Raw genomic sequence first — 26,143 nt, 5'->3', positions numbered from 1 at the left:
CCAACTCTGGGTGCTTAGGGGTGGGATCACTCGCTGAAAAAACTGGTGGGTGCAAAGGTACTACCAGCAGACCCCCCATGACCGTGGTCACCAACCGGTCGATTGTGATCGACTGGTCGATCGTGAGGCATTCGGGGGCCCACCTATTTCCCCCCCCCCCCCCCCCGAGAAGTCCCACTACCTCCAGCGAAAATGGAGGTAGTACCGGCTTCCTGAGGGGTGGACAGAAGTCCTGCAGCTGCACGCCACTTCCAGGGGTTCCGGAAGTGCGCTGGCTGCTCCCCTCCCTCAGGTCTGTGGAACTTGCGTGGGGGGGGGGGGAGAAGGTCCCCAGAGGAGGCGCGCACCGGGGCTTCCCTCCTCGGGGTGGGGGGCGGAAGAGTCCTGGGAGGAGGCTGGTGCAGGGGACTCACTGCCCCCACTGGCACCCTGTCTCCTCCTGCAGAACCCTGTCCCCTCTCCTCGGCACCCTGTCCCCTCTCCCCGGTGCCCTGCTGCAGAACCCTTTGCCAGCCCCAGCACCCACTAGCACACTTCCTCACTACCATGTCCTCTGCTCCCACCAGCACAGTTGGGGCCACATTAGTAAGGCCTGGGGGGGGGGGGGGAAGAGAGTGTGTGTGTGTGTGTGTATATATATATATATATATATATATTTTTTTTTTTTTTTGCATCTCCCTTGTGTGGCCCCAACTGACTTTTCTGTGGCTCAGTGACTCCCTGACTCAAAACGGGTTCCCTGCTCTTCTCATAAATAAAGACAATGCAGAAACTTTTTGTGTTTGACACCGTATTTTATTTAAAAATGAAGCCTGGCCAACAAACCCCCAATTGGGGCCAAGCCCCCATCTGGCTGCAGCATTATAACACTCCTGCACCACCACCCCCAGACCCTAGATCTGGGCCTATCATACACTGGAACCCCCTTCCCTCACATACTGGAGCCCCTCACATACCCCAACCCAAATTCCTACATCCTCACAGCCACAAGCCTATGGCTTGCTTAGTACCCCAACCCTCCATCTGACTCCAACACTCCCCATCCTGGAGCCCCCTCCCTGAGCCAGCATCCCCTTCTCCACCTCCTCCTGCATCCATATTTCCTCCCAGAACTTGCACCTCTCACCCTTTCCCACACCCAAATCCCTCATTCCCACCCCAGAGCCCACACATCCTGTCTCAACCTGGTGAGGGTACGGCTAGACTGCAGGAGCTTTTCCAGGATTCCAGAGATATCCTAGAAAAACTCTTCCACATCCAGGGATGCATTTGTTGTTCTGCTTTTTTAGTGGAAGAGCAAACATGCTCTTTGTCACCCCTATATTCCCCTTTCCACGAGGAATAAGGGGGATTCCAAAAGAAGGGGGTTTTCTAACATTTGGTCCAGTCTAGACAGGCCAAATGGCAGTGTAGAGTGTATAAGGGCTGGGGACAGCAAGTGATGGAGAGTAGGAGAATAGAGAGGGCGGGGCTTCAAGTAAGGGGTGGGGTCTTGGGGAAGGATGGGGCAGTGGATCTTTGCTCGTTCTGAGATTTAAAAAGTGACCTTGGGTGTAAAAAGGTTGGAGACCACTGCCCTATGAGCTCCTTCCCTCCTGCCTGCATCTTCCATCCACTTGGAGCCCTGCAGATAGCATTGTCCCCTCCCGCCCGCTGTGATTTGCTGTTTCACAGTGTTTGAGACTGAGGAGCAAGGACCCGGCGTGCTCGGGGGAAAGGATGGAACTGGGTGGGAAGAGGTAGGGCAGAAGTGGGATGGGGGACAAGAAAAAGCAGGTGGGGTCTTGGGGGAAAGAGTGGAGTGGGGATGGAGCTTGGGGCATAGCTGGGGGTCAGGCACCGCCAGTACCTTTCAGAGTCGGCATTTGTACATTACAGTGTTGGGAAACACGCAATAGTACTTACTATTGCTTTGTGTCCCTTAGCTACAAACTTTCACCTCAGCGTTTCCCTTGCTTGTGTCTCTAGTGGAATTGGTTGACTCATCTTCATGAGTGAGTCACTGGAGAAAATGTTAAATGCAGTAACCTGGGGAGAATAATAAATTGCAAGGTCATTCAATACAGTAGCTTCTCTATTACTAGGTCTTATCATAATAAGCATGTCTGTACAAGCCTGGAGTCTTGCTTTTATGGTGGTAGAAGTGGTTGAGTAATGCTAATCCTATTAGACTAGACACTGCCCTATGATCACGCAAATCTTAAAAAATACATGTTTGACAAAACTTCCTTGTCCGGGATGATGTCATAAATCAGGGGACAGTGAACATAAAGACTAGCAGTTACAGTAATTTACTTCCTTCTTCAGTCATCCTCTCCCCTTCCCTATTTGCATCAGGGTGCCCCAGGTTGCAGATTCAAAAGCTACAGCGAAAGGGTGGTGCAGAGTATGGTGTGGTATAGGCAGACACTTGCCAAAAACTATAGAACTTGTTTGAAATATAAATAAAGCAGCAGGAGTAGTAAACTAACCGTTTTCTCAGAATGTCTTAACTGACTGTGTTTTCCCTCCCTTCCCTTCCTCTTGCAGCTGATTGCAATGCCGTTCTTAAAGGTCTACAGCCTGTTTTTCAAGAGCAGGGAATGACAGAAACAATTCATAACTGGGAAGATCATGGTTACTTAGCAACTTACATCAACAAAAATGGCAGGTGAGTTGGATTTTGGACCTTGGATTCATATTCTGACCAGATGAGTGAATGCATCTATTAGCATAGTTACAACTATGTAAGAAAAGCAGTGTTTAAACCATCTAAGCCTCTGAAAACAATCTATAAAAGGAACCATATATCTGAAAACTTCTATCAATCCCTTCAAACCTGTCAATCGCCCTAACAAACCAAACCCATCCAACCAGATGCCCAACTATTTTTTTCCTTTAGGGTTTTTTATTTCCTGAGATTTATTTTCAATACCTAACTAAAACTTTTTTGAACATATAAAATGTAAACAGTGTCTTACTGTGTCCTTGTTTTCATTGTACCTTCTTCTCTTCCCTTATTTGTTTCTTCCTGATTCTAGATCAGAGTGTGTCTTTCCTGTTTTTCAATCTCCTTATTCTTATTCTCTCTCATCCAAATAGAACTTGCTTTACTCCCTTCCATATATATAGGCTCCCCAAAGGATCATGGAGTGTCCTCAAGTAAGGTGATTCATTTGCTCCTTTTTATTTTTGGGGGGACACAAGGAGAAGAGGATAGGATTCTTCATCTTCTATCATTGCCAGTATTTAAGAGCAGGTTAGATAAACATCTCTCAGGGTTGATCCCTAGATGGTGCTTAGTCCTGCCATGAAGGCAGGGGACTGGATTTGATGATCTCTCGAGGTCCCCTCTAGTTCTAATATTCTATGAATCTATTTTTCCTGTTGTAGCAGAAAGAACTTAACTCAAACATTTTCCAGTTCCACTGCTACCCAAAACTCTGAACAATAGCTGTGAAACTGACCACTCTGATCAGTGCATACTCTGCAGCATGGATGGGCAGTAACTTTTGATGGGGTCGGGGGGCGAGTGGAGTGGGGCGCACACCAAGATTTTGGAAAGTGGTTGAGGGCTGCACTTTTCCATGATATTAAAGGAGGAGGTGCAGGGCCTGGGATGGAGATTGGGTGCAGAAAGAAGGTCGGGGTAAGGGATTGGGGTGCAGGACGGAGAATGGAGTTTGGGAGGGGGTTGGGGTAAAGGAGGCGATTGTGACCTAGGTCAGGGGACTGCAGTGCAGGGTTTTGGGATGTGAACTAGTGTAGGAAGGGAATTGTGATCTGGGGCAGGAGATTGGGTACCAAATCTGAGAGGAGGTATGGGGGCAGGAGTGGGGGGCAGAGGGTTGTGAAGGGAGGCCTGGGTGCCAGAGGCAGGCTCTGGCCATGAGACGTACCAGCCAGCAGCCAAACCTGTCTGCTTGCCTACAGAGTTAAAGTCTTGCAGAGCTTAAAATGTTTCTCAGCCTGCCTGCTCAGCCATGTGCTTGTGTAAATAATTGAGCCAGAGGGGCATGATGCATTTTGGTTTCCTGTTACTCAAACAGGCAACTCTCATTGGCCAGTTTTTGACCAAAAAATGCCCAACGGGATTGTGCTAGGGGCAGGGGCAGCACCTGAAGCTTTCCCCCTTCCCCTCCGAGATTACAATTTTGAAAGGGAAACGGGGCCAGGCAGCTGTGTTTCTGAGCCTATCTCGGGCTACCCGCTGCCTTTGCAGGCCAGATCTGGTTGCTTGGTGGGCCGGATTCTTCCCAGGCCTGTTCTGCAGTATAGGAAACATCTCAGAAACAGCCAGGAACTATTTCTCTTCAGACTTAGGACAAACCTGCATGAAATCACTTAACCTTCCTAATGTGAACTGAATGCCATCTTTGCAGTCAAGATGGTTAGGGTGTTTTTCTGTTTTTTTTTCCAATTAGATAATTCAGTAGAAATCTCAAGTTACATTCCTTCCAGCTCCATTTGAGAGAGCTTTCTTCTTGCCATGAATTACTGTATCTGAAGCCAGGCCATTGTTTATTACTGCTGTTTAGCCTCAGGATTCTCAGTTTTCCAATGATAAAATCATTGTATGTTTAACCACAGTTTAGCTTTAGAAAATTGCAGCATGTGAATGATAGATATATTAACTGAAGTGCATTCTTTGTAGAGAAAGTCCCTAGGACTTCTGTTTTCCTCATACCTAAAGAAGAGTTCTTTGTGGCTTGAAAGCTTGTGTTTCTCACCAACAGGAGTTGGTCCAATAAGGTCAATCCCCTTGTCTCCAGATGTCCTAACTGGTATTTTTGATCCTTTATTGCTAAAGCTTTTGGCTATTTTACAAATAAAAAAAAAACCACTACCAAAAACTGGTTGTGGTATTAGTTGGATGCGCTTTCATATATGCAGATCTAACCAAGACAAACTAATCAACAAAACTAGTGCATGAACTCGGTTTATTTCCTGTAGCTACTTAATCATGCAGAAATAGATTTTTTTGAAAGACTGCATATAATTGGCCTATTTGGTACTTTACCAATTAAATTAGCTTTACTACATTCATGCCTGACCATTTTGCAATTTTGTCTTATCCTTGAGGGCAGAAACCAAAAGCTGTGTAGCTTGACGGTGGTTTTATGCTTTGCGGGTTTTGTTAAATTTTTCATTTGTATTTGTTTGTGTTGGCATAGCTATGCTCAGGGCTCGTCAAGAGGCGGCGAGCCCTGCTCGCCAGCAGTGCGGTTCTGCACTCTGCGCATGCGCAGATTGCTCTGCGCCGGCTCTTCTGACAATATTTGTCAAGTCATGGCTATGCTAATCTAATTGCAGGAGGGCAAGCTCAGAGTACGGAACTGTTGCAGTTTATCCTGGTTTGCAAAGGGCAAAATGTCACCATGTCCATACGAGATTTTCTTGTGGGATTCCTTATTTCCTAAACCATTTTGAGTTGTACCAGTGCAAAGTCATTATTTTTACACCATGACAGAAGGGTTGTGATAGGAGCTTATACAGACTCTTATATCAGTGTACTACACAGGTACAAAAACACCCAATAGAAGAAATCTTGGATCTTCCACTAAGATAAATGTACAGGCAGTCCCCGAGTTATGTGGATCCGACTTACGTCGGATCTGCAGTTACGAATGGGGATTTTCTCGCCCCGGAAGACTGGAGCGGCGGGACACCTGGTCCCGCCGCCCGCCTCCTCCGGGGCGAGAAAAGCTGCTCCCCGTCTCCCTGGTCTGCTGGGAGAGCCAGCAGACCAGGGAGACGGGGAGCAAAGCGGCGGAGGACCCGGGCCGGACCCGCGGCGCTGATCTGGAAGTGCCGCGGGTCCGGCCCCGGGTCCTCCGCCGCTTTGCTCAGCGTCTCCCTGGTTTGCTGGGGGGGGGGGGAGAACGCAGCTAGTGCACCCTTCCCCCCCCCCCAGGAGACCAGGGAGACGTGGAGCAAAGCCCGGGGCCTGTGGTAGAGCAGGTGGGGTGCTGCCGGTTAGTCCCTTAGCACCGCTCCTTGGCGCTACTGGACCAACCCGGCAGCACCCCAGCTGCTCTGCCCCAGGAGTCCTGATTCAGCCGCTGCTGAAACTGACCAGCGGCTGACTACAGGAAGCCCGAGGCAGAGTTCCTCTGCCCCGGGCTTCCTGGAATCATCTGCTGATAGTTTCAGCAGCAGCTGACTTGGGGACGCCTGGGGTTCTTAAGTTGTATCTGTATGTAAGTCGGAACTGGTGTCCAGATTCAGCCGCTGTTGAAACTAATCAGTTTCAGCAGCGGCTGAATCTGGATGCCAGTTCCGATTTACATACAGATTCAACTTAAGAACAAACCTACAGTCCCTATCTTGTACGTAACCCGGGGACTGCCTGTATCTTGAATCTTCTGCTACTTTGTGGCTTGCAAAACTGCATCTTTTTTTTCCTCTCTCTCTCTTTAACTGAACCCTCTTTACTACAAAGGTTAAAATAAAACTAACTACAAATTTTGTAACTTTTTACAGACCATTAAAACATTTGTGGACACAATTATTCATTTAGTCAAACATTAGCTGGATTTAGGAAAACCCTGAGGCCTTGCATACATGAGAATGCACTGCTTTAATTATACCTATAGGATTTGTGTGATAATAAAATGATATCTTTAGATTTACATGAGCTCTCGTGAAGAAGTACTAGGCTGTGCCCACGAAAGCTCATGATACCATCTACATGTTTTGTTAGTCCATGAAGTGCTACAAGACCAGTTTTTGTTTAAGTTTATCCTGTACAGACTAACTCGGCTACCCCCTGGAGCTTTAGATTTACAGTTAGCAACATTTCACGTTGCTCTGTCATGCAATGGGAGTTTGACCTTTGTCAAAAGACCTTCATATTACTTCATAGGCGGTGGCTGGAGTTATTTACTCAGCAAAACTTTTTTGGCTTTGGTAGAAAACACTGCAACTGTGATATTAAGGCCTGGCTAAACGACATCTCCTCTTTGTGGGCCTGAATGAGGAGTTTTTATGCTTCATGGCTGAGTCTTGTTAGCCATGCTGAACTCTCCACACTCGTGGGAGGTGAAGCTGGGGGTGGGGGCGGGAAGAACAGGAGAATAGCCAGCCTTAATATTAAAAGTAATTGCTTGGGTAGTTTCAGTACTTATCTATGCCCTTAACCAGGCAAAGAAAGCTGGACTAATGCAGGGCTACATGCAAAAATGCTAAAAATGTTTTGAACAACTCACAAATACATTGTTAAACACTGTGTATACAATACACTCTATAAAATGAGTGTGCTACTCTTTAGTTGTAGTGTATAAGGGATTCAGATCATTACCATTGCTGTCGACAAAAATTTGTCTGACAAAGACATTATGTGAACAGTCCTTTGGAAAGCTGTAGCTATTAAAAGAATCAGAGTTGATTCGAGGATTAAGCCACACTTTCCTGTTGTCATTACCAAAATAACAGAGCCGTGTTCTTCTTTGTATGTTGTTAAGCTAGCAAAAGTCACATTTGGCAACTGTGCCTGGCCCATTTAATTCATGATTTTCTCTGACAAACAACCTAATTGAAGAAGGCTCACTTTTGAAAAACATTCTCTAATCATTTTGTTAACACGAACGAAGGGCAAATAACCATTCGCACCCCACATTGAGGTAAGACACTGCCCACTTTAACCAATCAAATCATTGTCAGTAGTGGTGTGAATGAATATTTTCTTTGCTGAACCAGCCTCATTGACCAAACATTGAACTGGGCAAATGCACCACAGCTCTCACAAGTTCATTGTGTGACCTCAGCATTTTTTGTAACTGTCTAATGAATACCTTTAAAATCACTTATGTAAATTGCATTCACTTTTAAAAGGATGCCTTGTGTGAAGCAGCGAATTTCTACCTGAAGTATTGTTATAGACTCATTACTGGCTGCGCATGACAATTACTGCACTTTCACTGTATTTGTACTTCGTGTACGTGTGCTTTCACCTTTCATACAACAACTAGGCAAGAAAATATTGATTTAAAATATGTAAACCTTTAAAATTGAAGGAGGAATTTGAGGCAAGAGGTATACTAAAGAGAATACCTGAAAAAAAATTGTTTTAATTGATGGTGCCAGGTAAACTAATACTGCATCTTATTGTCTTCTGCTGGCAGCTTTGATAGTGTATGTGGGTAAACTTGACAATTGCAGGTGATGCCTGGGTGGGTGGCGTATGTGGGGAGTGGAGGAAGGGTTGCTTTAAATCCTTGCTCCTGGTCTGTATGCACAGCTGTTTAAAAGTTAAAAGCAAATCCCTCTCTCTCATTGGAAAAAAAACAACTGATGAGATGCTTCTCTAGGAAGCTGTGACCTTCACAGTTTTTTAAACCTCTGTTCAGCCTTGGAATGCACAGCACTGTGATTTTATTGGCATTTGATTTCATTATGCCCGTGTGACTTTGTGTCAACTATGCTGGTTGTTCTGTAGATTAGGATTCTGTGTTGGCCTACAGCACAAAGGTGAAGGATTTTTTTTATCTCATCTGACTCCTCCTTAAAAAGGCTAGTCTGGACACTCTCCAAACCTTTGTTTCAGGGCTTGTCTTCATGTACAGTGCTATAGCAGTGCAGCTGCAGCACTTAACTAGAAACACTCCTATGCCTATGGGAGAATGTCTCCTGTCTATGTAGTTAATTCACCGCCATGAGAGGTGATAGCTATGTCGTCAGGAGAAGCTCTCCCATTGTTATAGTACTGGGAGTGTACATGGAGCTTGAGATATTAAAATAGTAACATCCAAATGTCTTAATTAGGATGCCCCAGAGAGTGGTTTCTGTCCCCTCTCCTATTGTGAGGAATGCCTAAATGACCTGGTCAGGAAAACATTTAGGATGTTGTATAATAAGCAAAGAAGGCCTGAAATAGGGGTGTCACCCTCCTCTCTCCCCCATAGTGCTGCCAAAAAAAGGAACTCTGTTTTTGTTGTGGAGGTCTCCAGTGTGACTGGATCTCTCTCAACCTTTAAATGAAGGGATAAGAATGCTGAATCCTTAGCAAAGTAAACTCCTTTGGGTTATTTTTAATAAAACAGGAGTTAATTAAACTCTTGACCCCAAATTGCCATCCCACAGCATCAAGTGGTATAAATAAGTCACTTCCTGAGCCTGATGAACTGATGTCTTCCAATAGTCTACCCTTGTAGAAGTCTGGACAAGACATCCAACATAGGCAAGACCTGAATGTCAAATCTCAATAATAAATAAAACAAGAAAACCCTACTCCCTTGATATAATACATCACTTTGCAAAAGATTCAGCATCCTTATCCCCTTCAGTTAAAGGTTGAGAGAGCTCCAGACACACTGAAGACCTCCACAACAAAAACAAGAGTTCCTTTTTTTTGGCTGCACTATGGGGGAAAGAGGAGGGTGACACACAGTTTTACTCAATAAAGACTCAAGAGTTTTCTTCTTACTCTGAAAGATGGAAAATGTGTTGCTTCTGTTAAATAAAACGAACAGGCCAGACTATTTTATATATGCAGCATTCCTCCAGTGGACTGCTCTAACATTTTTAAATAGTGAAGTACCATCTAAAATTGACTATTTTCCACTAATCTTATTAATGTAAAAATTAGTCTTGTTTTTTAGAATTTATAACATTTAAACTCCAGCATTAATCCATATTTCAACCTAAAAAAATACTGATTTTAGAAATAACACCTTGAAAAGTTCTCCACTAATGTGTGCAACTACAGGTCTGACACAAGACCATTTGAAGTTGCTGAAATGTTTTCCTTTGATTTCAGTGAGCTTTAGATATAGCTCCTAGTGATGGACTGAGTTGATGGGATGTGGTAACAAGAGACTGGGTTAGATACTATTCTAATTTGTTTCTCAGTAATTTTCTGACTGCGGTGGGATTACATTAGTGAGTATGTCAGATTCAAAAACAAATAAAAACCAACTTTCAAATGAAAGCACTGTAGCCCATTGAGTTAATTATGTTCTTCTGTTTGTCTCACCAATTTAAAATTAGTTCTTAAAATTAGTGGCAAAAAATTGTTTCCTTTTCTATAGTATTTTCTAAACCGACTCAATGCTAGCAATTCAGTAAAACTGTGCAGGTTTTCATGGCAGTCATCCAGTGTGATCTCTCACTGCGCTATCAAATGTCTTGGGCGCAGGATATCTCAAATTTCCGGTGCAAGCTGTATGAAGCATACTGGTTAGAGGTTGTGTGTTCAAGCTAGTCAGTGCTCATGGAAACTGGTAGATTAAACTAGTAGTAAGAGAACACTGACATGAGGAGAGAGGATGAGCTTTGAATAGAAATGCATAACAACTGTTTTTTATTTTGCCGAGTCCTATTTACTGGGGAAGCTAAGAAGTCTAATGACTGCACCCTTGCCGTGTTGTTGCCCAGACTGTTGTTAGTAGGTGTTTTTCTAAACATATGAATTACAGTATTTTGATATATATGTTTTCAGACCTGCTCAATTATACTGATGTGGTCCAAATTAAATTGGTTTGAACTTAATGTAGTAAACAAGTAAATCATTAACCAATAAGGGTTTCCATTGGTAGCTAAGCAGATAAGAAACTGACTTCATTTAAACTGGTGCAACTTGCATTTAGAAAAAGGTTCAGACTGTCTTCTGTTTAGAAGAAGATTTACAGCTTGAATTATGGACTCTTTGCACTGCTCAGATACTAGTTGCAGGAAGAAAGGAGGCTTGACTGCAATCTTCCACTCGCATAAAGCCTAAAGATCCTGTAGTAACAGTTTAAATAATACCCAGATAAAATCCACGTAAGTCTAGAAAAGTATCTGCTTTATATTCTGATATCTGTTGTAAAATAACCTTGCCATTATAGTGTGTCTCAGCATACTGTAATACATCTATACCAGCGTTTCCCAAACTATGGGCCGCGGGAAAAAAATACTGGGCCTCAGCGTGCCTGGTGGCTGCTGGCCGGGCCGGCTTTAGGCTGGTTCGACTGAATCACTCGAATTGGGCCTCGCGCCCCTGAACCCGGAAGTGCCAGCGAGTTACAGAGCCGGGGGCTCTGCTCCACCAATATGTGGAGCTGGGTCTCTCACCCGGCTCTGCCTAGAGCGGGCCGTGGCCTGTCCCTGCTGTGTGCGGCTCCTCCTCGCCAGCTGCTGCTGCCCATGTGTGGCGTTGCACATGGGCGGGGAGGACGCCTGGGCATGACGTGACGTCACGGCCTGGGATTTTAAAACTCTTTGGAGGCAGATTGTGGGGCTGCCTCCAGGTTCGGCCTCCGGGGCCTGAGCGCGGTCTCCGGCCCCGCAACGTGGAAGGCAGAAGGCAGAGAATGGGCTTGTGCAGCTGCGGCGGGGGTGGGGAGGAGAGGCGGCGGTGGCGGGGAAGGGAAGGGCTTGTGCGGGGGCGGGAGGGGCTTGGACGTAGGGGGAGAAGGAGAAGGGGCTTGGGAAGGGACAGGATGCAGGAGAGACAAATGCCAGGGGGCCAAGTGCAGAAAATGAGGGAAAGGGTAGGAGGGGAGGTGTCAGTGGGAGAGGGGACAGGGTGATGCTGGGAGAGGAGAGAAGAGGAGAGGGGCATTGGGGGCTGGAGGGGGAGGTGCTGAGAGAAGGCTTGAAAGAAGGGGTGGGCATGAGAAAGGTGGGGATGGAGCAAGGCATGTGTGAGGGCACAGAGGGGCAGGAGGGGAATGGGGCAGAGAGTGGTGAGGGGGTGGGTATCAGGAAAAAAGGGGGCAGGGGGCAGTAATGGAAGGGGGGAGGCACCAGGAGGGTGCAGGGCTAAGGAAAGGTGCAGGTGCCAGGAGATTCTGGGGTGAAGCAAAAGGATTCTATTGTGTGTCCCCCCCCTTCCGAACACCCCCCTGAGTAGTTGCGAACTGTCTGTCTGGCAGACACACTCGTGCAGCCTGAGCACATTTACCAGCCAGGCAGTTCGAAACTACAAACTGATACATCTAGTAATAATAATACTTACCTAATGAGAAAATACCAGACATGTTATATGTCTGGTATTTTCTCAGTTTTTTTTTTATGTGTTTATATTTTTGGGCTGCAAAAAACAGTACAGGCAGTCCCCGGGTTACATGGATCCGACTTACATCGGATCCCTACTTACAAACGGGGTGAGGCAACCCCGCACTAGCTGCTTCCCCCCAGCAGACCAGGGAGACGCGAAGCTAGCGCCCCTCCCGAGCAGACCAGGGAGACACGGAGCGGCTTTTCTCAGCAGACACCTCAGCTTGAGAATAAAGGACTGAGGGAAGTGAGGTGTGGGAGAATAAAACTGAGCTCTGGAGAAATGTTTGGCTAGAGTTTCCCCTACAATATGTACCAGTTCCGACTTACATACAAATTCAACTTAAGAACAAACCTACAGTCCCTATCTTGTACGTAACCCGGGGACTGCCTGTACTGAAAAAAGAGAGTTCCAACTAAAGTAAAAAGTTTGACAAACCCTGGTCTAACCAGCTTTCTGTCTGTCTTACAGTCCATTTATCCAATCCATATTCCTTAACTTGCTGTCAAGAATATTGTGGGTGACTATATCAAGCTTTGCTAAAGCTGGCACTGGGGTTTTTGGGAGAAGCAAAAAACTTATTTGAACATTTATCATTTGATTAATGAATATGCAAATGAACATTACCGATCCTCCAGAAGTTCGTGAATGGATTTACTGGTCCCCGTGTCAAAAAGTTTGGGAACCCCGATCTATACAATGTCTCACTTTAGGACTGGAAATTGAAATTACAGGGGGAATTTGGGTAGAGGAGATAACTATCCAAATTACAGTAAACTTCCAATAATCCAGCACTTTTGGGACCCAGGGGGTGCCGGATTATCAAATATGCCGGACTATCGGAAGGGGGGGCTATGAGGGGTCTGGGGTGGGGGTGGGGTACCACCCCAGACCCCTCATAGCCCCCCCTTCCAATAGTCCGGCTCTGCCCCAGGCGTCCCTGATTCAGCCGCTGCTGAAACTGACCAGCAGCGGCTGAATCGGAGACACCTGGGGCAGTGCAGCTGGGGTGCTGCCGGGTTGGTCAGGGTAACGCCAACCCTTGGCGCTGCGAGACCAACCAGGCAGCACCCCAGCTGTTCTTGGGGACACCTGGGGCAGAGTAGCTGGGGTGCTGCTGGGTTGGTCCCACAGTGCCGCTCCTTGGCGCTACTGGATCAACCCGGCAGCACCCCAGCTGCTCTGCCTCAGGCATCCCCAAGTCAGATGTTGCTGATACTGATCAGCAGCTGACTCCAGGAAGCCCGAAGCAGAGCTGCTCTGCCCCGGGCTTCCTGGAGTCAGCTCTTGGTCAATTTCAGCAGTGGCTGACTTGGGGACGCCTGGGGCAGAGCAGCTGGGGTGCTGCTGGGTTGGTCCCGCACCGCCGCTCCTTGGCGCTACTGGAGCAACCCGGCAGCACCCCAGCTGCTCTGCCCCAGGCGTCCCCAAGTCAGCTGCTGCTGAAATTGACCAAGAGCTGACTCCAGGAAGCCTGAGGCAGAGCAGCTCTGCCTCGGGCTTCCTGGAATCAGCCGCTGGTCAATTTCAGCAGCGGGTGAATCAGGACACCTGGGGTGCTGCTGGGTTGGTCCCGCAGCCCCCAGGGGCAGCGCTAGGGGACCTACCCGGCAGCGCCCTAGCTGCTCTGCTTCCGGCTTCCCCGATTCAGCCGCTGGTCAGTTTTAGCAGCGGCTGAATAGGGGGAGCTGGGAGCAGAGCAGCTCCAATGGTCCGGCTGAGGAGCACTTCCGGGTTCCTGATGGTTCCGGACCGTCAGATGCCGGACCAATGGAGTTTTACTGTAATAATTGACTAATGACAGATGAAACTCCTCCAGTTATTACAGTCTGGGGATAAATTTTGGAAATGACACATTTGTTAGTGCGGCATTTCTGGAACCAGTGTTGAAACACAGGTTTAGTACAGAACAGTAAGAGTGCCCTCTAGTGACATGTTCTAGAAATATGGGTGGTGGCTAGGGCTTGGTCTGAATCCAATGGAGTACTTTACTGTTCAAGTATTTGATCAAAAACCATATGGTCTCTTGTACTGAAGCCATTGTACATACATATAGAGCTAGCCTATAGCATGCTTGGGCAGGCATGCTTTATTAAAATCCCTTTCTGTAGTGAAGGGTGTCCAGCTGTTGGAAAAAGTTGTCATGCATTCTTTTTCATCAATGCTTGACTAACCAGCCAGGGTTTCTTCTGTCATGTGTACAGAGAACCATAAGAAACAGAACAAGAGAAAGGGTTAAAAAGGCTAGAGAACAGTAATGGCAGCTATGTATATAGCTGATCTGTGGAAAAGATCACAAATGTTTTCAGGATTTTTTTTTAATGTTTCTTTCTTGACGTGGCTCACAATCCTGAATGTCAAAAGATTTTGACCATCTCTATGTTCTAAACTTAACTTTTATATATAAATAAATCTCCTCTATGACTTGAGGAGTTATCCGTTTCTGGTAGCTGAACACTTGCTTATACAGGCAGTCCCCGGGTTACGTACTAGATAGGGACTGTAGGTTTGTTCTTAAGTTGAATTTGTATGTAAGTCGGAACTGGTACATATTGTAGGGGAAACTCTAGCCAAACATTTCTCCAGAGCTCAGTTTTATTCTCCCACACCTCATTTCCCTCAGTCCTTTATTCTCAAGCTGAGGTGTCTGCTGAGAAAAGCCGCTCCGTGTCTCCCTGGTCTGCTGGGGGCGGGGGGGTGGCGGTGGCACTAGCTTCGTGTCTCCCTGGTCTGCTGGGGGGAAGCAGCTAGTGCGGGGTTGCCTCATCCCGTTTGTAAGTAGGGATCCGATGTAAGTCGGATCCATGTAACCCGGGGACTGCCTGTACTCCAGCAAATCTTGCTTTACTAGAGTCCATCTCCACCAGATACTAGGCATCTCAGTCATGTAACAAAAACCACTCCAGAGTTTGTTGGCTTTGATGCTGCTTTTGTAGTGTTTGTGTACATAGCAATGCTATAACATGTTGAACTTTGCAAAAACACCAGCTTGTATCCCCAGGAATTAATGCTGGTGAAGTGCTCAGGGCTGTCAAAGTAATATAGGGAGGCATTCTGATGGGTTGGGTCTGCCATATAAGAATGGCTGGGAGGAAAAGATGATGAAGTTGAAGAATAGCTGGAGAGTACAGATAAAGCTCAACTGTAGTGGCAGCCATAGCTTTAAAAATAAGTGTCATAACTCAGTTGGCTTTACCTACTGTACATATTTCTGGAAAGCCAGAGGAAATCTTACTGTATTATTCACTGCTATTGCTCTTGTCAATCAATGCACTGAATGTGCTTATAACTAATTTGCTGTATTGAACATTGTTGCTAACATTTTTTCATTGTGTTGATACAGAAGTAAGAACCAAACCATTATTATTAGAACAAAATATCTGGGAGTGCCTTTTCTCCTAACAGAGTGTTAATGTCACAGGGCGGTCTACAGGGCAGGGCTTAACTCGAAATAAGCTACTCAAATTGAGCTACGTCAATTGTGTCGCTTATTTCAAAATTGGAAGCATCTACACAGCACTTAGTTCGAAATAGAGCACTCTTCCTTCCACTTCTCTTACTCTTCGTACAATGAGGGTTACAGGAGTCAGAGTAAGGTTTTCCAGCTTGACATTATTTTGAAATAACTGTCTGCTGTGTAGACTCAGACTAAGTTATTTCAAAATAACGTTGCTGTATAGACAGACCCACAGTGTTTAAGTGATAGACACCATTCTAGTGACTAAGATGATTTTATAAGTCTAGATAAACATTAATCTATCACATCACAGTTTTTCTGCTTTGCTCCATCAAACAGAAATAGCAGATTGCTTATTATGCAGAAGTAATGTACTAGATAGTAGGAAGAAAAAGACTGATCCAATGGCATTGGAGAATCTTGGTTTAAATTCTATTAGTTTAAACATGTCTCCTAGTTAGTCTTAAATATTAACGAGAAAGGTCTTAGCTGGACTGTTTCTGAAATCACCTGTTTCAAAGGGAAATCTATATATCTGCATATTTTTAAAGTACTTTATAGAAGATACTGTAGTGTTTTTCTCTCTTTGTAAGTCTCAGAGGAGGAGCTGTGTTAGTTTGCATCTACAAAATAATGAGGATTCATGTGGCACATTAAAGACTAACAGATCTATTTGGGTATAAGCTTTCACAGGCAAAGACCCACTTTGTCAGCAGTGTTCCCTGTAAGTTGTGAGCTTGGATGACCACCCAGCTCAGTGGTCCCCAACGTTTTGGGGCTGCCGGGCGCCTGGGGGCGGGGCCGCTCAAAGGCCACGAGACTGGGGGCGGGGCCAAGCATGCGCCGCAGGCCCGAGGTCGGCACCAGCTGCCCAGGTTCCGCGCGGCCGGGGCCAGAGCGGGGCCAAGGCCAGCGCCAGGGCCGGCAAGGGCATGCGCGGCGCACCCGGGGGCCGGGGTCAGGGTTGGCACCGGCACACGCGGCCGGGGCTGGCACCTGGCGCACGTCTGGGGGCGGGGCCAGCCCAGATTGCTCCGCGGGCGCACGTAAAGGGCCCAGCGGGCACCGGGTTGGGGACCACGGACCCAGCTGATTAACACAGTGTCCACAGCTAGCAGTATGTTTGGCGCACATCCACACGTGACTTAGTGTACATAACATTTATTCTGCACGTACATGGAAAAAATAGGGAATATGCTTTATGTGCACCAAAAGCACGTGCAATGTGCATCACTAGTAGAAACACATGCTGCTGGCTATGGGCACTATGCAAATCATCTGGGAACACTGCTGATGAACAGTCCCCCAGCACTAGTGCTCCAGGTCTTCCCCCTCCCCCCACACACACACCTCCCTTCCTGTGGGGCTGGAGCACACAGAATCTACTAGTTTGGGCCCCCTCAGGCTCTGGTGTGTGAGGGAAATGTGGGGGCATGTTGTTCTTTTCACTGAGGGGCCACGTGAATGAAGGGTGTTGGTATTTTTGCTTCTCTCTTGTGTGTGGCCCTTGACTGATTTTTTTTGTTTTCTGTGGGTCAGCAGCCCTCAACCCAAAAAAGTTTCCCACCTCTGGAATAAATCAAAACGAACCCGTCAGTTGCAGCATGCTGATATCCAAAGCAAAATGGCCGATGGATGGCCTCTAAAATAGAGCAAATGGTCGTGCGTCGTTTGAGTTTTTTTGATTTTGATTCAATGCATGTCATCTGTTGTTTCTCCCCTTTTTGTTTTTAGGGCAATCACTTTAAAGCTAAAATTATTGGAAATTTTAATCACTTTAAAAAAGTTTCCAGAAATTAAGCTTACAGAAATTAGTTACCCACTCTTATTTAGTACTTGTTTTGTCAATTAATTGAGTGTGGTGGGCTGTTCTGTCTGTTCCCTCCTCTGCACCTCCCATCATAAAATACGCTTTTTATTTCTTATCAATAGTCATTAATCTCTTAACATGAAAGCTGACTGCAAGAGTTGGATATGATACTTTCTTTAACTTCTCTTAAAGTGAAAGGAAAGGGAATAGCTAATCATTTTCTGAAACTTATTTTCAAACATTTAATTCTCTAAATAGATTTTCCTATTTCAAAGAATAGAGACTGATAGGCAGTGCATTTTCTCTCGTATGTGTGTTGGTTTTAATGCCTGGTTTTATAAACGGCTATGGTGTGGTTTTTTTAAGATTAGTTGCACAATCTTTAAGGAGTTGCTGGCATGCCCTTGCCAGCTCTGTTTGTTGTTCAGTGACTTTAAGAAAGGAATGGAGGTAGAAAACTATTTGATGATTGTCAAGCCGGCAAAATGAGTCTTCAGAATTTCAATATATTAAGAAATATGTTTTTTCCTCTTGGTAAACTACAAAGATATTAAATGAAATCCTAATCACTGCAACTTTGCTTCGTAGTTTTTCCAATCTGAGAATTTACCCTCATGGATTAGTATTGGTGGATCTGCAAAGCTACAGTGATGATATGAACGGCAGAGATGAAATTGATCATGTAAGTATACAACTAGCCTTCTCAAAGCACACTTATCAAGCTTCATGCGCTTAACTTAGCATCCAAGTTAGATGGGAGAGCTTTTCAAAGGAAGTGCCTCATAGCCATCATTTGGATGTGAAACTGCTTAGTGGTAGTGGAAACTTCCACACGCTATGTCTTAAAGTTATGTTGGAGAATCGGCTACTTTTTTATGCAGCGAGAGAGCCTCTATATGTTCATTTGATCCTTGGCCTCCAGGCTGATACTGCCAACACAATGTCCCGATTGTGATTGTAGCTGCTGTAATTTGGATACTATTCACTAGGAATTGGGCCAACTTCACATTGGTTTCATGTCGTCGTAACGTTGACCAGATCTGTATTGGTAATTTACAAGTGAAAGGCTATGTCTCCTTACTTGTCTCTTCAGATACCCAATCTAACAGGGTGTGAAAATATTGCACTGATAGGACCTGGGCCAGGGTGGAGTCCATGCACTAAAGTGGCCATGCTCGCCATGCTTGACAAGAGGAAGCTGCAGTCAGCATGGGGGAAGCCCAGAGAAGGGAGTGGCTGCTGAAGCATTAGGCAGAATCTACCCATGCCCCAGAGCTCTGCAAGGAATCAGATGAACCCCAGGGGGAAACCCAGAAGGGAACGACTGGCTTGGCTACCTGGCCAAGAGTCCCGTAAAGCTCCTACCCAGGCACTCCAGAAGTAATGTGTGCTACTGACCTCGTTCAGATTCAGGCTCAAGCCTACCCTTTCCTTCCATCTAAACACAAATTGTGCTAATGTGGGGCTTGGATCTGGATCTCAGGATCCCATGGGGAGTGCAGAGAGTCCAAGCCTGGGGTAAGCCACGATTCAGGGTCTGAGTCCTGTTGTTTTGCAGAGTAGGCACACCCCTACTGGACTTATGCTTTGGGATTCCATCAAAGGAATTCCACGCTCAGCTTTGTCCAACTTTTTGTCCTCTCAGCAGTCAGGTGTGGAGATCAGTCCAGGTTTCCCATGCTGCACCATGAACCAATGGCTAGAGCAACCACATACTGGGAAGGCGGAAGGGGTGGGGCCAGGGCACCTCTATGCTCCCCCACCCACATACCCTGATTGGCCTGAAGGGTGTGGGGGCGCATGTGAAGTTATTCTCCCCGCTCACCTGTAACCACCAGCTGTTCTGAACAGCTGGCGGTTCCCTCTGGGGCAGGAGAAGACTTGGTGTGGTTCCTCTTCCCACCCCCAGGTCAGTTAGGGTCTGGGGGTGGGGGAGTGTACAAAGTCTCTCGCTGCCTGCCCCCATCCTGCAAGGGGCACACAATGCGTAGAGTGAACCTCCAGCTGATTAGCTGGTGGTTCACTCTTAAGTGCCATGTGCTCCTGGCAGGGGAAGAGACCCTGATTCACCTGGGGGCAGGGAAGTGGCAGGGCATCTGTGGGCTGGATCAACACTCTTGGTGAGCCAGATCCATCTTGCAGAGGCTCTCTTGCCCACCCTAGTTCTAGGAAATCTGGGTTGCTAGGATGCAGTATAGAGACTAGTTGTAACTCAGGTTTTACAGCCCTGCAAATCTGAGCTAACTGTATAGATGTACCCAATGAGTAAAAGCCCAGGTCTATACAGCTGTGGCTGACTGGTTCAGTTGGCTCAGATTTGCGGGACTGTAAAATTTCAAGCCTGAATATCGTACTACAAGATTTCAGCCCTGCAAGGCTGACTCAGGCCAGCTGAGTTGGGCTGGGGGCCTCGGGTTGTGATGTAGGGAGATGTAGGTGTCCTGACTCAGGAATCCTTACCTCACAGGATCCTAGAGCCCTCACTGCAGCTTGAGCCTGACTTGCCCAAATCAGCTTACACAGGCCAGATGTGGGTAGAGACATACTCTACGAGTTTGGGGCCTGGATGGGGCCTCGACCCAGCTGCATAGACATCACAGGGAGATGCTTCTTGCGCCTAATTTAATTCTATTTCAAGTTACTGTATTGTGGGTGGGGAAGAGTATTTCTGACCTTAATAAATTCAACATCTTGCATGTTTCTTACAGCTTCTAAATAAGATAGAAGAAAGAATGAAAGAGTTGTTCCACAGCAGTTTCAAAAGGATAAAGCGGTAAGTAATTTTTAATGTCATCACTTTTAACTTGTCTTCTAGTTATAATGTTTAAAATAATCTTCTGGAGCTTTATGTACAATTTGGAATAACTTTGTATAGAATGCAATCTAACTAAATACAAGAAAAATGTAAAAAAATATATTTTTTTATGAATCCTATTTGGATTGTATTTTCTTGTAAAATCTGAGATTAATGTGTATTGGAGTGGGTGTCAACTATCTTCAGTTGTGTAGTACTGAATTTCTAATAATGATGAAGAAAACATTACTATGGAGATAAGAGAAAATTTCATGTACTGAGTTCGTGGTAAATGAAAGGAGAATGAGAAATGTTTACCATTCAGAATGAATTGTGAAGATTTTGTGTGTGTTCCTTCTTCAGATTGCCAGCAATTATGAGAGGAGAAGCCATTGATAGATACTGGCCCACAGCTGATGGCCGTTTGGTAGAGTATGACATAGATGAGGTTGTTTATGATGAAGATTCATCTTATCAGAATATTAAAATTCTACATTCAAAACAGTTTGGGAATATTCTTATCCTCAGTGGGGATGTTAGTAAGTATGGTCTTTTTTGCAATGTGCTTTTGGTCTGAAGATATAGGTCACTGGATTTTATCTGATCAGAATACACCTTTAGTGTTGCTGCAGTAGGAAGAATTTGTGTGCATGTGAGGGGAGGGAAGGGAAGGGGAGCATGTATGCATGTGTGTATACACGTGTGTGTGTTTTTAAAAAGCTTATTTTTAAAACAAAGTTTCAAAGAAAACGTACCAGTGAAGAGATCTCTTGTATATTTAGCCTTTTTCCACACCTAAGTTATGTAACAACCTCTGACAGGTACTTTCAAGGACAGGAAAGCAAATTCAGTGATCCATCTGGTAAATAATTGCCTATTGTTTGAAAGGACAAATGAAATGGTTTTCCCTAGTCTGCTGTAGGGTTTTATAACTTTCTTAGATGCTTATTTTTCCCTTTTAAAATATTTTGGCCTTTGGCCACCTGTTTTCTCCTTGTTAACTGATTTTCTTTGTTTGAGGCCAGCTAGGGACAGCTGTATTTCAGCCATTTAGCAGTCTCAGCCTCCTTGTCAATACTATTACTTTGAGTGCTTGCAGGTATCCATTCTGGTTTAGGTGTGTCTGTGCCCTGCTGTTGGAAATTTCCCTCCAGTGGTATCCATTGGTTTGGTTCTGATGCCCGCTGATGCTGTGCTGGTTTTTATACTGATAATGCGTAGCATTGTTTTAAGACGCCTTTGGCCTACTTTTATTTAGTGATTAACAGACTTCCAAATGCAAAGTTTCTGACCAGCATTCTCTTTGCTCCTTCCAGATCTGGCAGAGAGTGACCTGGCATATACACAAGCCATAATGGGCAGTGGGAAAGAAGATTTCACTGGGAAAGAAGTGCTGATCCTAGGAGGTGGTGATGGGGGTATACTGTATGAAATAGTCAAACTGAAACCAAAGATGGTCACCATGGTGGAGATATCCTTTCAGTAAATGACCATTCATTTTAATATGGGACCTCAAGTTAAATGTTTCTTGTATAAACTTTGTGTTGGGAGAGTGGTTCTTGCTAAGCTAAAAAAAATAGGGATGGTTATAGACCCATGCAGGCTCTGACAGTGAGAGCTGATCCTGGTCTTATAATATAGGCTAAGTTCCTAATCCAAACTGTAGCTCTCAGGCAGCATTTTCTGCACGTTGAGCTGAATCTGAACTTCCTTATTGTAGGTATCTTATGGCTCTTGATGTGAATGGAAATGTCACCTGATTAAAGACTTGAGGATTTGTTTCTTAATGATGATGACACATGAGTCAAATCATATTCTCTTTCACAGATAGCAGTTAAAGAAAATGAGTGAAAGGAAGCTGTCTAAATAAGATTTCAAAGTTCCATTTTCCAACTATGATTTGCTGTTAACAACTATACATAGCAAATATCATTAGCTGTAAATCAATATAATTATCATTTTACTAAAACATTACATGTTTAAAATGTATCGTAAATTATGGTGCCGACAATGGCGGTGGGAAATAATTTTTTTGTAATGTAAGTAATATCTCAAACCTTTCATTGAGGTTGGAATTTTATTTGTAAGCCTATATGTTGCAGTAAACATATGAAGTATTATTTCTCCGTAAGTCTGACACTGTCTTTTTGACAAAAGGAAAAAACTCACCAAAACTGGATAATAAAAGATGAACAGAATTTAATGCTCCTTAACTAACTTCAAACATTGACCAAATGGTGATTGATGGGTGTAGAAAATTCATGCGTAAAACATGTGGAGATGTCTTAGACAATCTTAAAGGAGAATGCTATCAGGTAATCTCTTTGTTGCCTTCATTGCAAGTAACATTTACAAATTAAAGTATGGCTTAAATGTAGATTTAGACCTGGCAAGGTGGTGTTTGGAGATTGTTTTTATATGCCATCTGACTTCTTAACATTTTCTTAATCCATACCTGCAATTCTAAATCATAATACAGTTTGCACCAGGGTTTGGATTCAAAACATTGATCCACTAACTTTGAAATATTTTGAAATATTTAACTCTCTACCTCCAAATCTTTCTGCTTTTTTAAATATTTCTAACCCACACTTGGAATAATAAACCTGGAGTGTAATAAGGCATATTCCATAACCAAATAGATGAGTAAAAGTGGTTAATAATGATATAAAAATAGAGTATGCTACCTAAAAACTCCCAGTAACAACTGACTGAGAAGTAATACAAAGCATAGACTTAATTCAAAGTTTGTGCATCCTTTAGAATCTCAGGTTGTTCACATGATAAGGGTTTTAATTTAGTTTCATTTGTGCTATTTGCTGAAATCTGTTGGTAAATTCTATACAGTAAACTTCCGATAATCCAGCACCTTTAGGACCCAGGGGGTGCCGGATTATCAAATATGCCGGACTATCAGAAGGGGGGGCTATAAGGGGTCTGGAGTGGGGTGGGAGGGGATGCCACCCAAGACCCCTCATAGCCCCCCCTTAAGATAGTCCGGCTCTGCCCCAGGCGTCCCTGATTCAGCCACTGCTGGTCAATTTCAGCAGCAGCTGAATCGGGGTTGCCTGCAATAGAGCAGCTCAGGTGCTGCCGGGTTGGTCCCGCAGTGCCGAGGGGCGGCGCTACGGCACCAACCCAGCAGCACTCCAACTGCTCTTGGGGACGCCTGGGACAGAGCAGCTGGGGTACTGCCCGGTTGGTCCCGTAGCGCCGCCCCTCAGCACTGGCAGGACCCCAGCTGCTCTGCCCCAGGGGTCCCTGATTCAGCCGCTGCTGAAACAGATCAGCGGCTGATTCCAGGAAGCTAGGGGCAGAGCTGCTGTGCCCGGGGCTTCCTGGAATCAGCCGCTGATCTGTTTCAGCAGCGGCTGACTTGGGGACGCCTGGGGCAGAGCAGCTGGGGTCCTGCCGGGTTGGTCCCGCAGCACCGAGGGGCGGCGCTACGGGACCAACCGGGCAGTACCCCAGCTGCTCTGCCCCAGGCGTCCGGATTCAGCCTGCTGGTGAAACTGACGCTGCTGGTCAGTTTCAGCAGCGGCTGAATCCCGATGCCTGGGGCAAAGCAGCTGGGGTGCTGCGTGGTTGGTCCCGCAGCGTCGTCCTTTGGCGTTGCGGGACCAACCCGGCAGCACTCCAGCTGCTCTGCCCCAGGCGTCCGCAAGAGCAGCTGGGGTACTGCCGGGTTGGTCCCGCAGCCCTGAGGAGCAGCGCTATGAGACCAACCGGCAGCACCCCAGCTGCTCTGCTCCCGGCTTCCCCGATTCAGCTGCTGGTCAGTTTCAGCAGCTGAATGGGGGAAGCCTGTCCGGCTGCCCCAGCACTTCCGGGTTCCTGATGGTGCCGGACCATCAGGAGTCCCGGAGCATTGGATGCCGGACTAATGGAGTTTTACTGTACTAGGGTTGTCAACGTGTAGTGGACTGTATGATTAATTGATAAGATTAGGTTTATTGGTTAATCTTGTGGACTACACGCGTTCCTCCCACCTCTATCAGAGGCTTCAAGGGAGGGAAGCAGGAGCTTGGGGGAGCTGGTTTAAAAGCTGGTTTTCCCCCCCCAGCATTGGCTCCGTGGCTGTCCCCCCAACCCACACTACTGCTTCAGTCAGAGACAGCAGCGGTGGAGGAGTGGGGGGCAGGGGAAGCTGCCGAGAAGCAGCCTCTATCTGCAAGGGGATCCGAGCTCCCCGTGGACAGAGGCTGCTCCACCTCCCCATGTTTTTGTCTCTGTATCAGAGGCAGCAGAACGGGGCGGCAGGCAACTGGTCTATGCAGAGAGTTGGCTTTCAAACTGGCTCCTCTTGCAAACCAGCTCCCACCTGGCACCTTGTGCTGCTTCCTCTGATACAGTGGCAGTAGCACGGGCTGCAGGGGCTCCCCAGGAGTGGGGCTGGAGCGCACTGGCTGCTGGCTCCACCCCTGGGGACTAGCAAATAGTCATGTAATTGCTAAGATTTCATGAGGTTACATGACTATTCAGTTACTCAGTATCTAACATCACTGTCCTATACATATCAATAAATATTTAAACTCCCCCTCCCTGCCACTCATTAGAAAGCAGAAATGGTTACTGGGAAGGATATGTAATGAATGTCTGTTAGAGAAAGGAAACTAGCCCAGATCTACAGGATCAATATCTTACCCACAAGGTTATTTTTCCTCTGGACAGATCCTTGAATATGAATTAGTTACCTTAGAGAGAAATGAGCAAAAATTGCATGATATTTGTCCCATGTCAAGTGCCTTTCATCCGAGGATCTCAAAGCTTGCCTTTATCTTGTGAGGCTAACAACTACTTCCTCATCAATAAAATTGGAGAATAACAGAGGTACAAATGGTCTTAAATGTTCACCCAGCAGTCAGTGACAGAATTGGCAATGGAAATTCTGGTTGTCTACTATATCACTCTCCCATCCCATTCCCTCGGCATTGCCTCCTTTCTGGAAGTGTAAAAAGCTAAGTTTAGAGCCATAAGTGTAATTCCTATATATCATGTTCATTCCAGTCAGTCAAAGAGGATTGTGATCACTTATTAAAACAATACTTTTTTAGGTTCTAATAGAAGACTGTATTCCAGTACTGAAGAGGTATGCCAAAGAAGGAAGGATGTTTGATTATGTAATTAATGATCTGACAGCTGTTCCAATCTCCACATCTCCAGAAGAAGGTTAATTCTCTGCTTTTCTAACTGTTTTAATATTTCACTTTCTTAATAGTTTGTAGCAAAATATCATTTTATGGTTGAAAATGAGGGATTTTTTTGTTTTTGTTTAAATGGTGCTTCGTGAGAGTACCCTGGGTTGTAAGGAACATTGCTTCCCCTCCCCTCACCACAGCTTCCCCCTCTCCTCATCCACCCCCGACTTCCTGTCTTCAGCTTGAGGAAGCCTGGTCTGTACATACCATGGGTGAGCTCCCAAACTCCACGAACAATATAAGTACTCAGCCCTGCTCTCTCTTTTTTGGTTAGTGAGAGGCACACTCCAACTCAAGAGCATCTAGCCCCATGAAACTCCTGTGTCAATTGTATCAAAAGCTAAATAGCAGAGTGCAACAGTGGGGTACAACTACACTGCAAAAACCAAACCAAACCTGTGGCAGTGAATCTCAGCTTGAGTCATTTGATGTAGGGCTCATGCTAATAATAGTAGTATAGATGGTCCCACCCACCCCACCCCCGTTGCTGGGCATCAGAGCTTGAGCTGCAGCTCAAGTGGGAACGTCTGCACTATTTTTCGTCCTCTAGTATGAACCCGAGTTAGTTGATGCCAGAGTCTGATGCTCTCTGATATGCCTCCCTCCCCCCCCCCCCGCAGACATATAGACATACCCACAAGTAGCACATTCCCTCCACCCCTTCCCCAGATGTTGGTGGTGATAGGACTGAGTTTGCAATGAAGTAAAATATACATTTTCCAAGAGTTTGTTTCAGCCATGTCAGAGTCTCATTAAGGAGTCCGTGGGGTGATATTTGGAGTAGTTTTTATGAGTGACATGTGCATTTTAGATCAAAGATGCTCTTATAATTAAGTGGGGATGGGGACTAGATGACTTGATACACTGAATAAAGGACACAGTATGCAGGCCAAAGAGGGGAAAATATGCTTTGTGAGTCATATGG

The 26,143-nt window shown here is 45.7% G+C and overlaps 1 protein-coding gene across 1 annotated transcript in view; it reads left to right on the top strand.

Moving 5' to 3' along the window:
• SMS (spermine synthase) overlaps nt 1-26,143 on the top strand; it is a 66,663-nt gene that overhangs the window by 22,315 nt on the left and 18,205 nt on the right. The window contains exons 2-8 of the mRNA XM_075913321.1: nt 2,530-2,650; nt 17,815-17,908; nt 19,935-19,999; nt 20,384-20,559; nt 21,337-21,493; nt 22,248-22,335; nt 25,075-25,189. Of these exons, the coding sequence (XP_075769436.1) occupies nt 2,530-2,650; nt 17,815-17,908; nt 19,935-19,999; nt 20,384-20,559; nt 21,337-21,493; nt 22,248-22,335; nt 25,075-25,189 (816 nt within the window). The remainder of the gene's footprint in view (nt 1-2,529; nt 2,651-17,814; nt 17,909-19,934; nt 20,000-20,383; nt 20,560-21,336; nt 21,494-22,247; nt 22,336-25,074; nt 25,190-26,143) is intronic.

This window comes from Pelodiscus sinensis, chromosome 1 (assembly GCF_049634645.1).
Source record: "Pelodiscus sinensis isolate JC-2024 chromosome 1, ASM4963464v1, whole genome shotgun sequence".
NCBI lineage: Eukaryota > Metazoa > Chordata > Testudines > Trionychidae > Pelodiscus > Pelodiscus sinensis.
The sequence above is the reverse complement of the archived record's forward strand: the minus strand, read 5'-3'. Positions and strand labels throughout refer to the sequence as shown.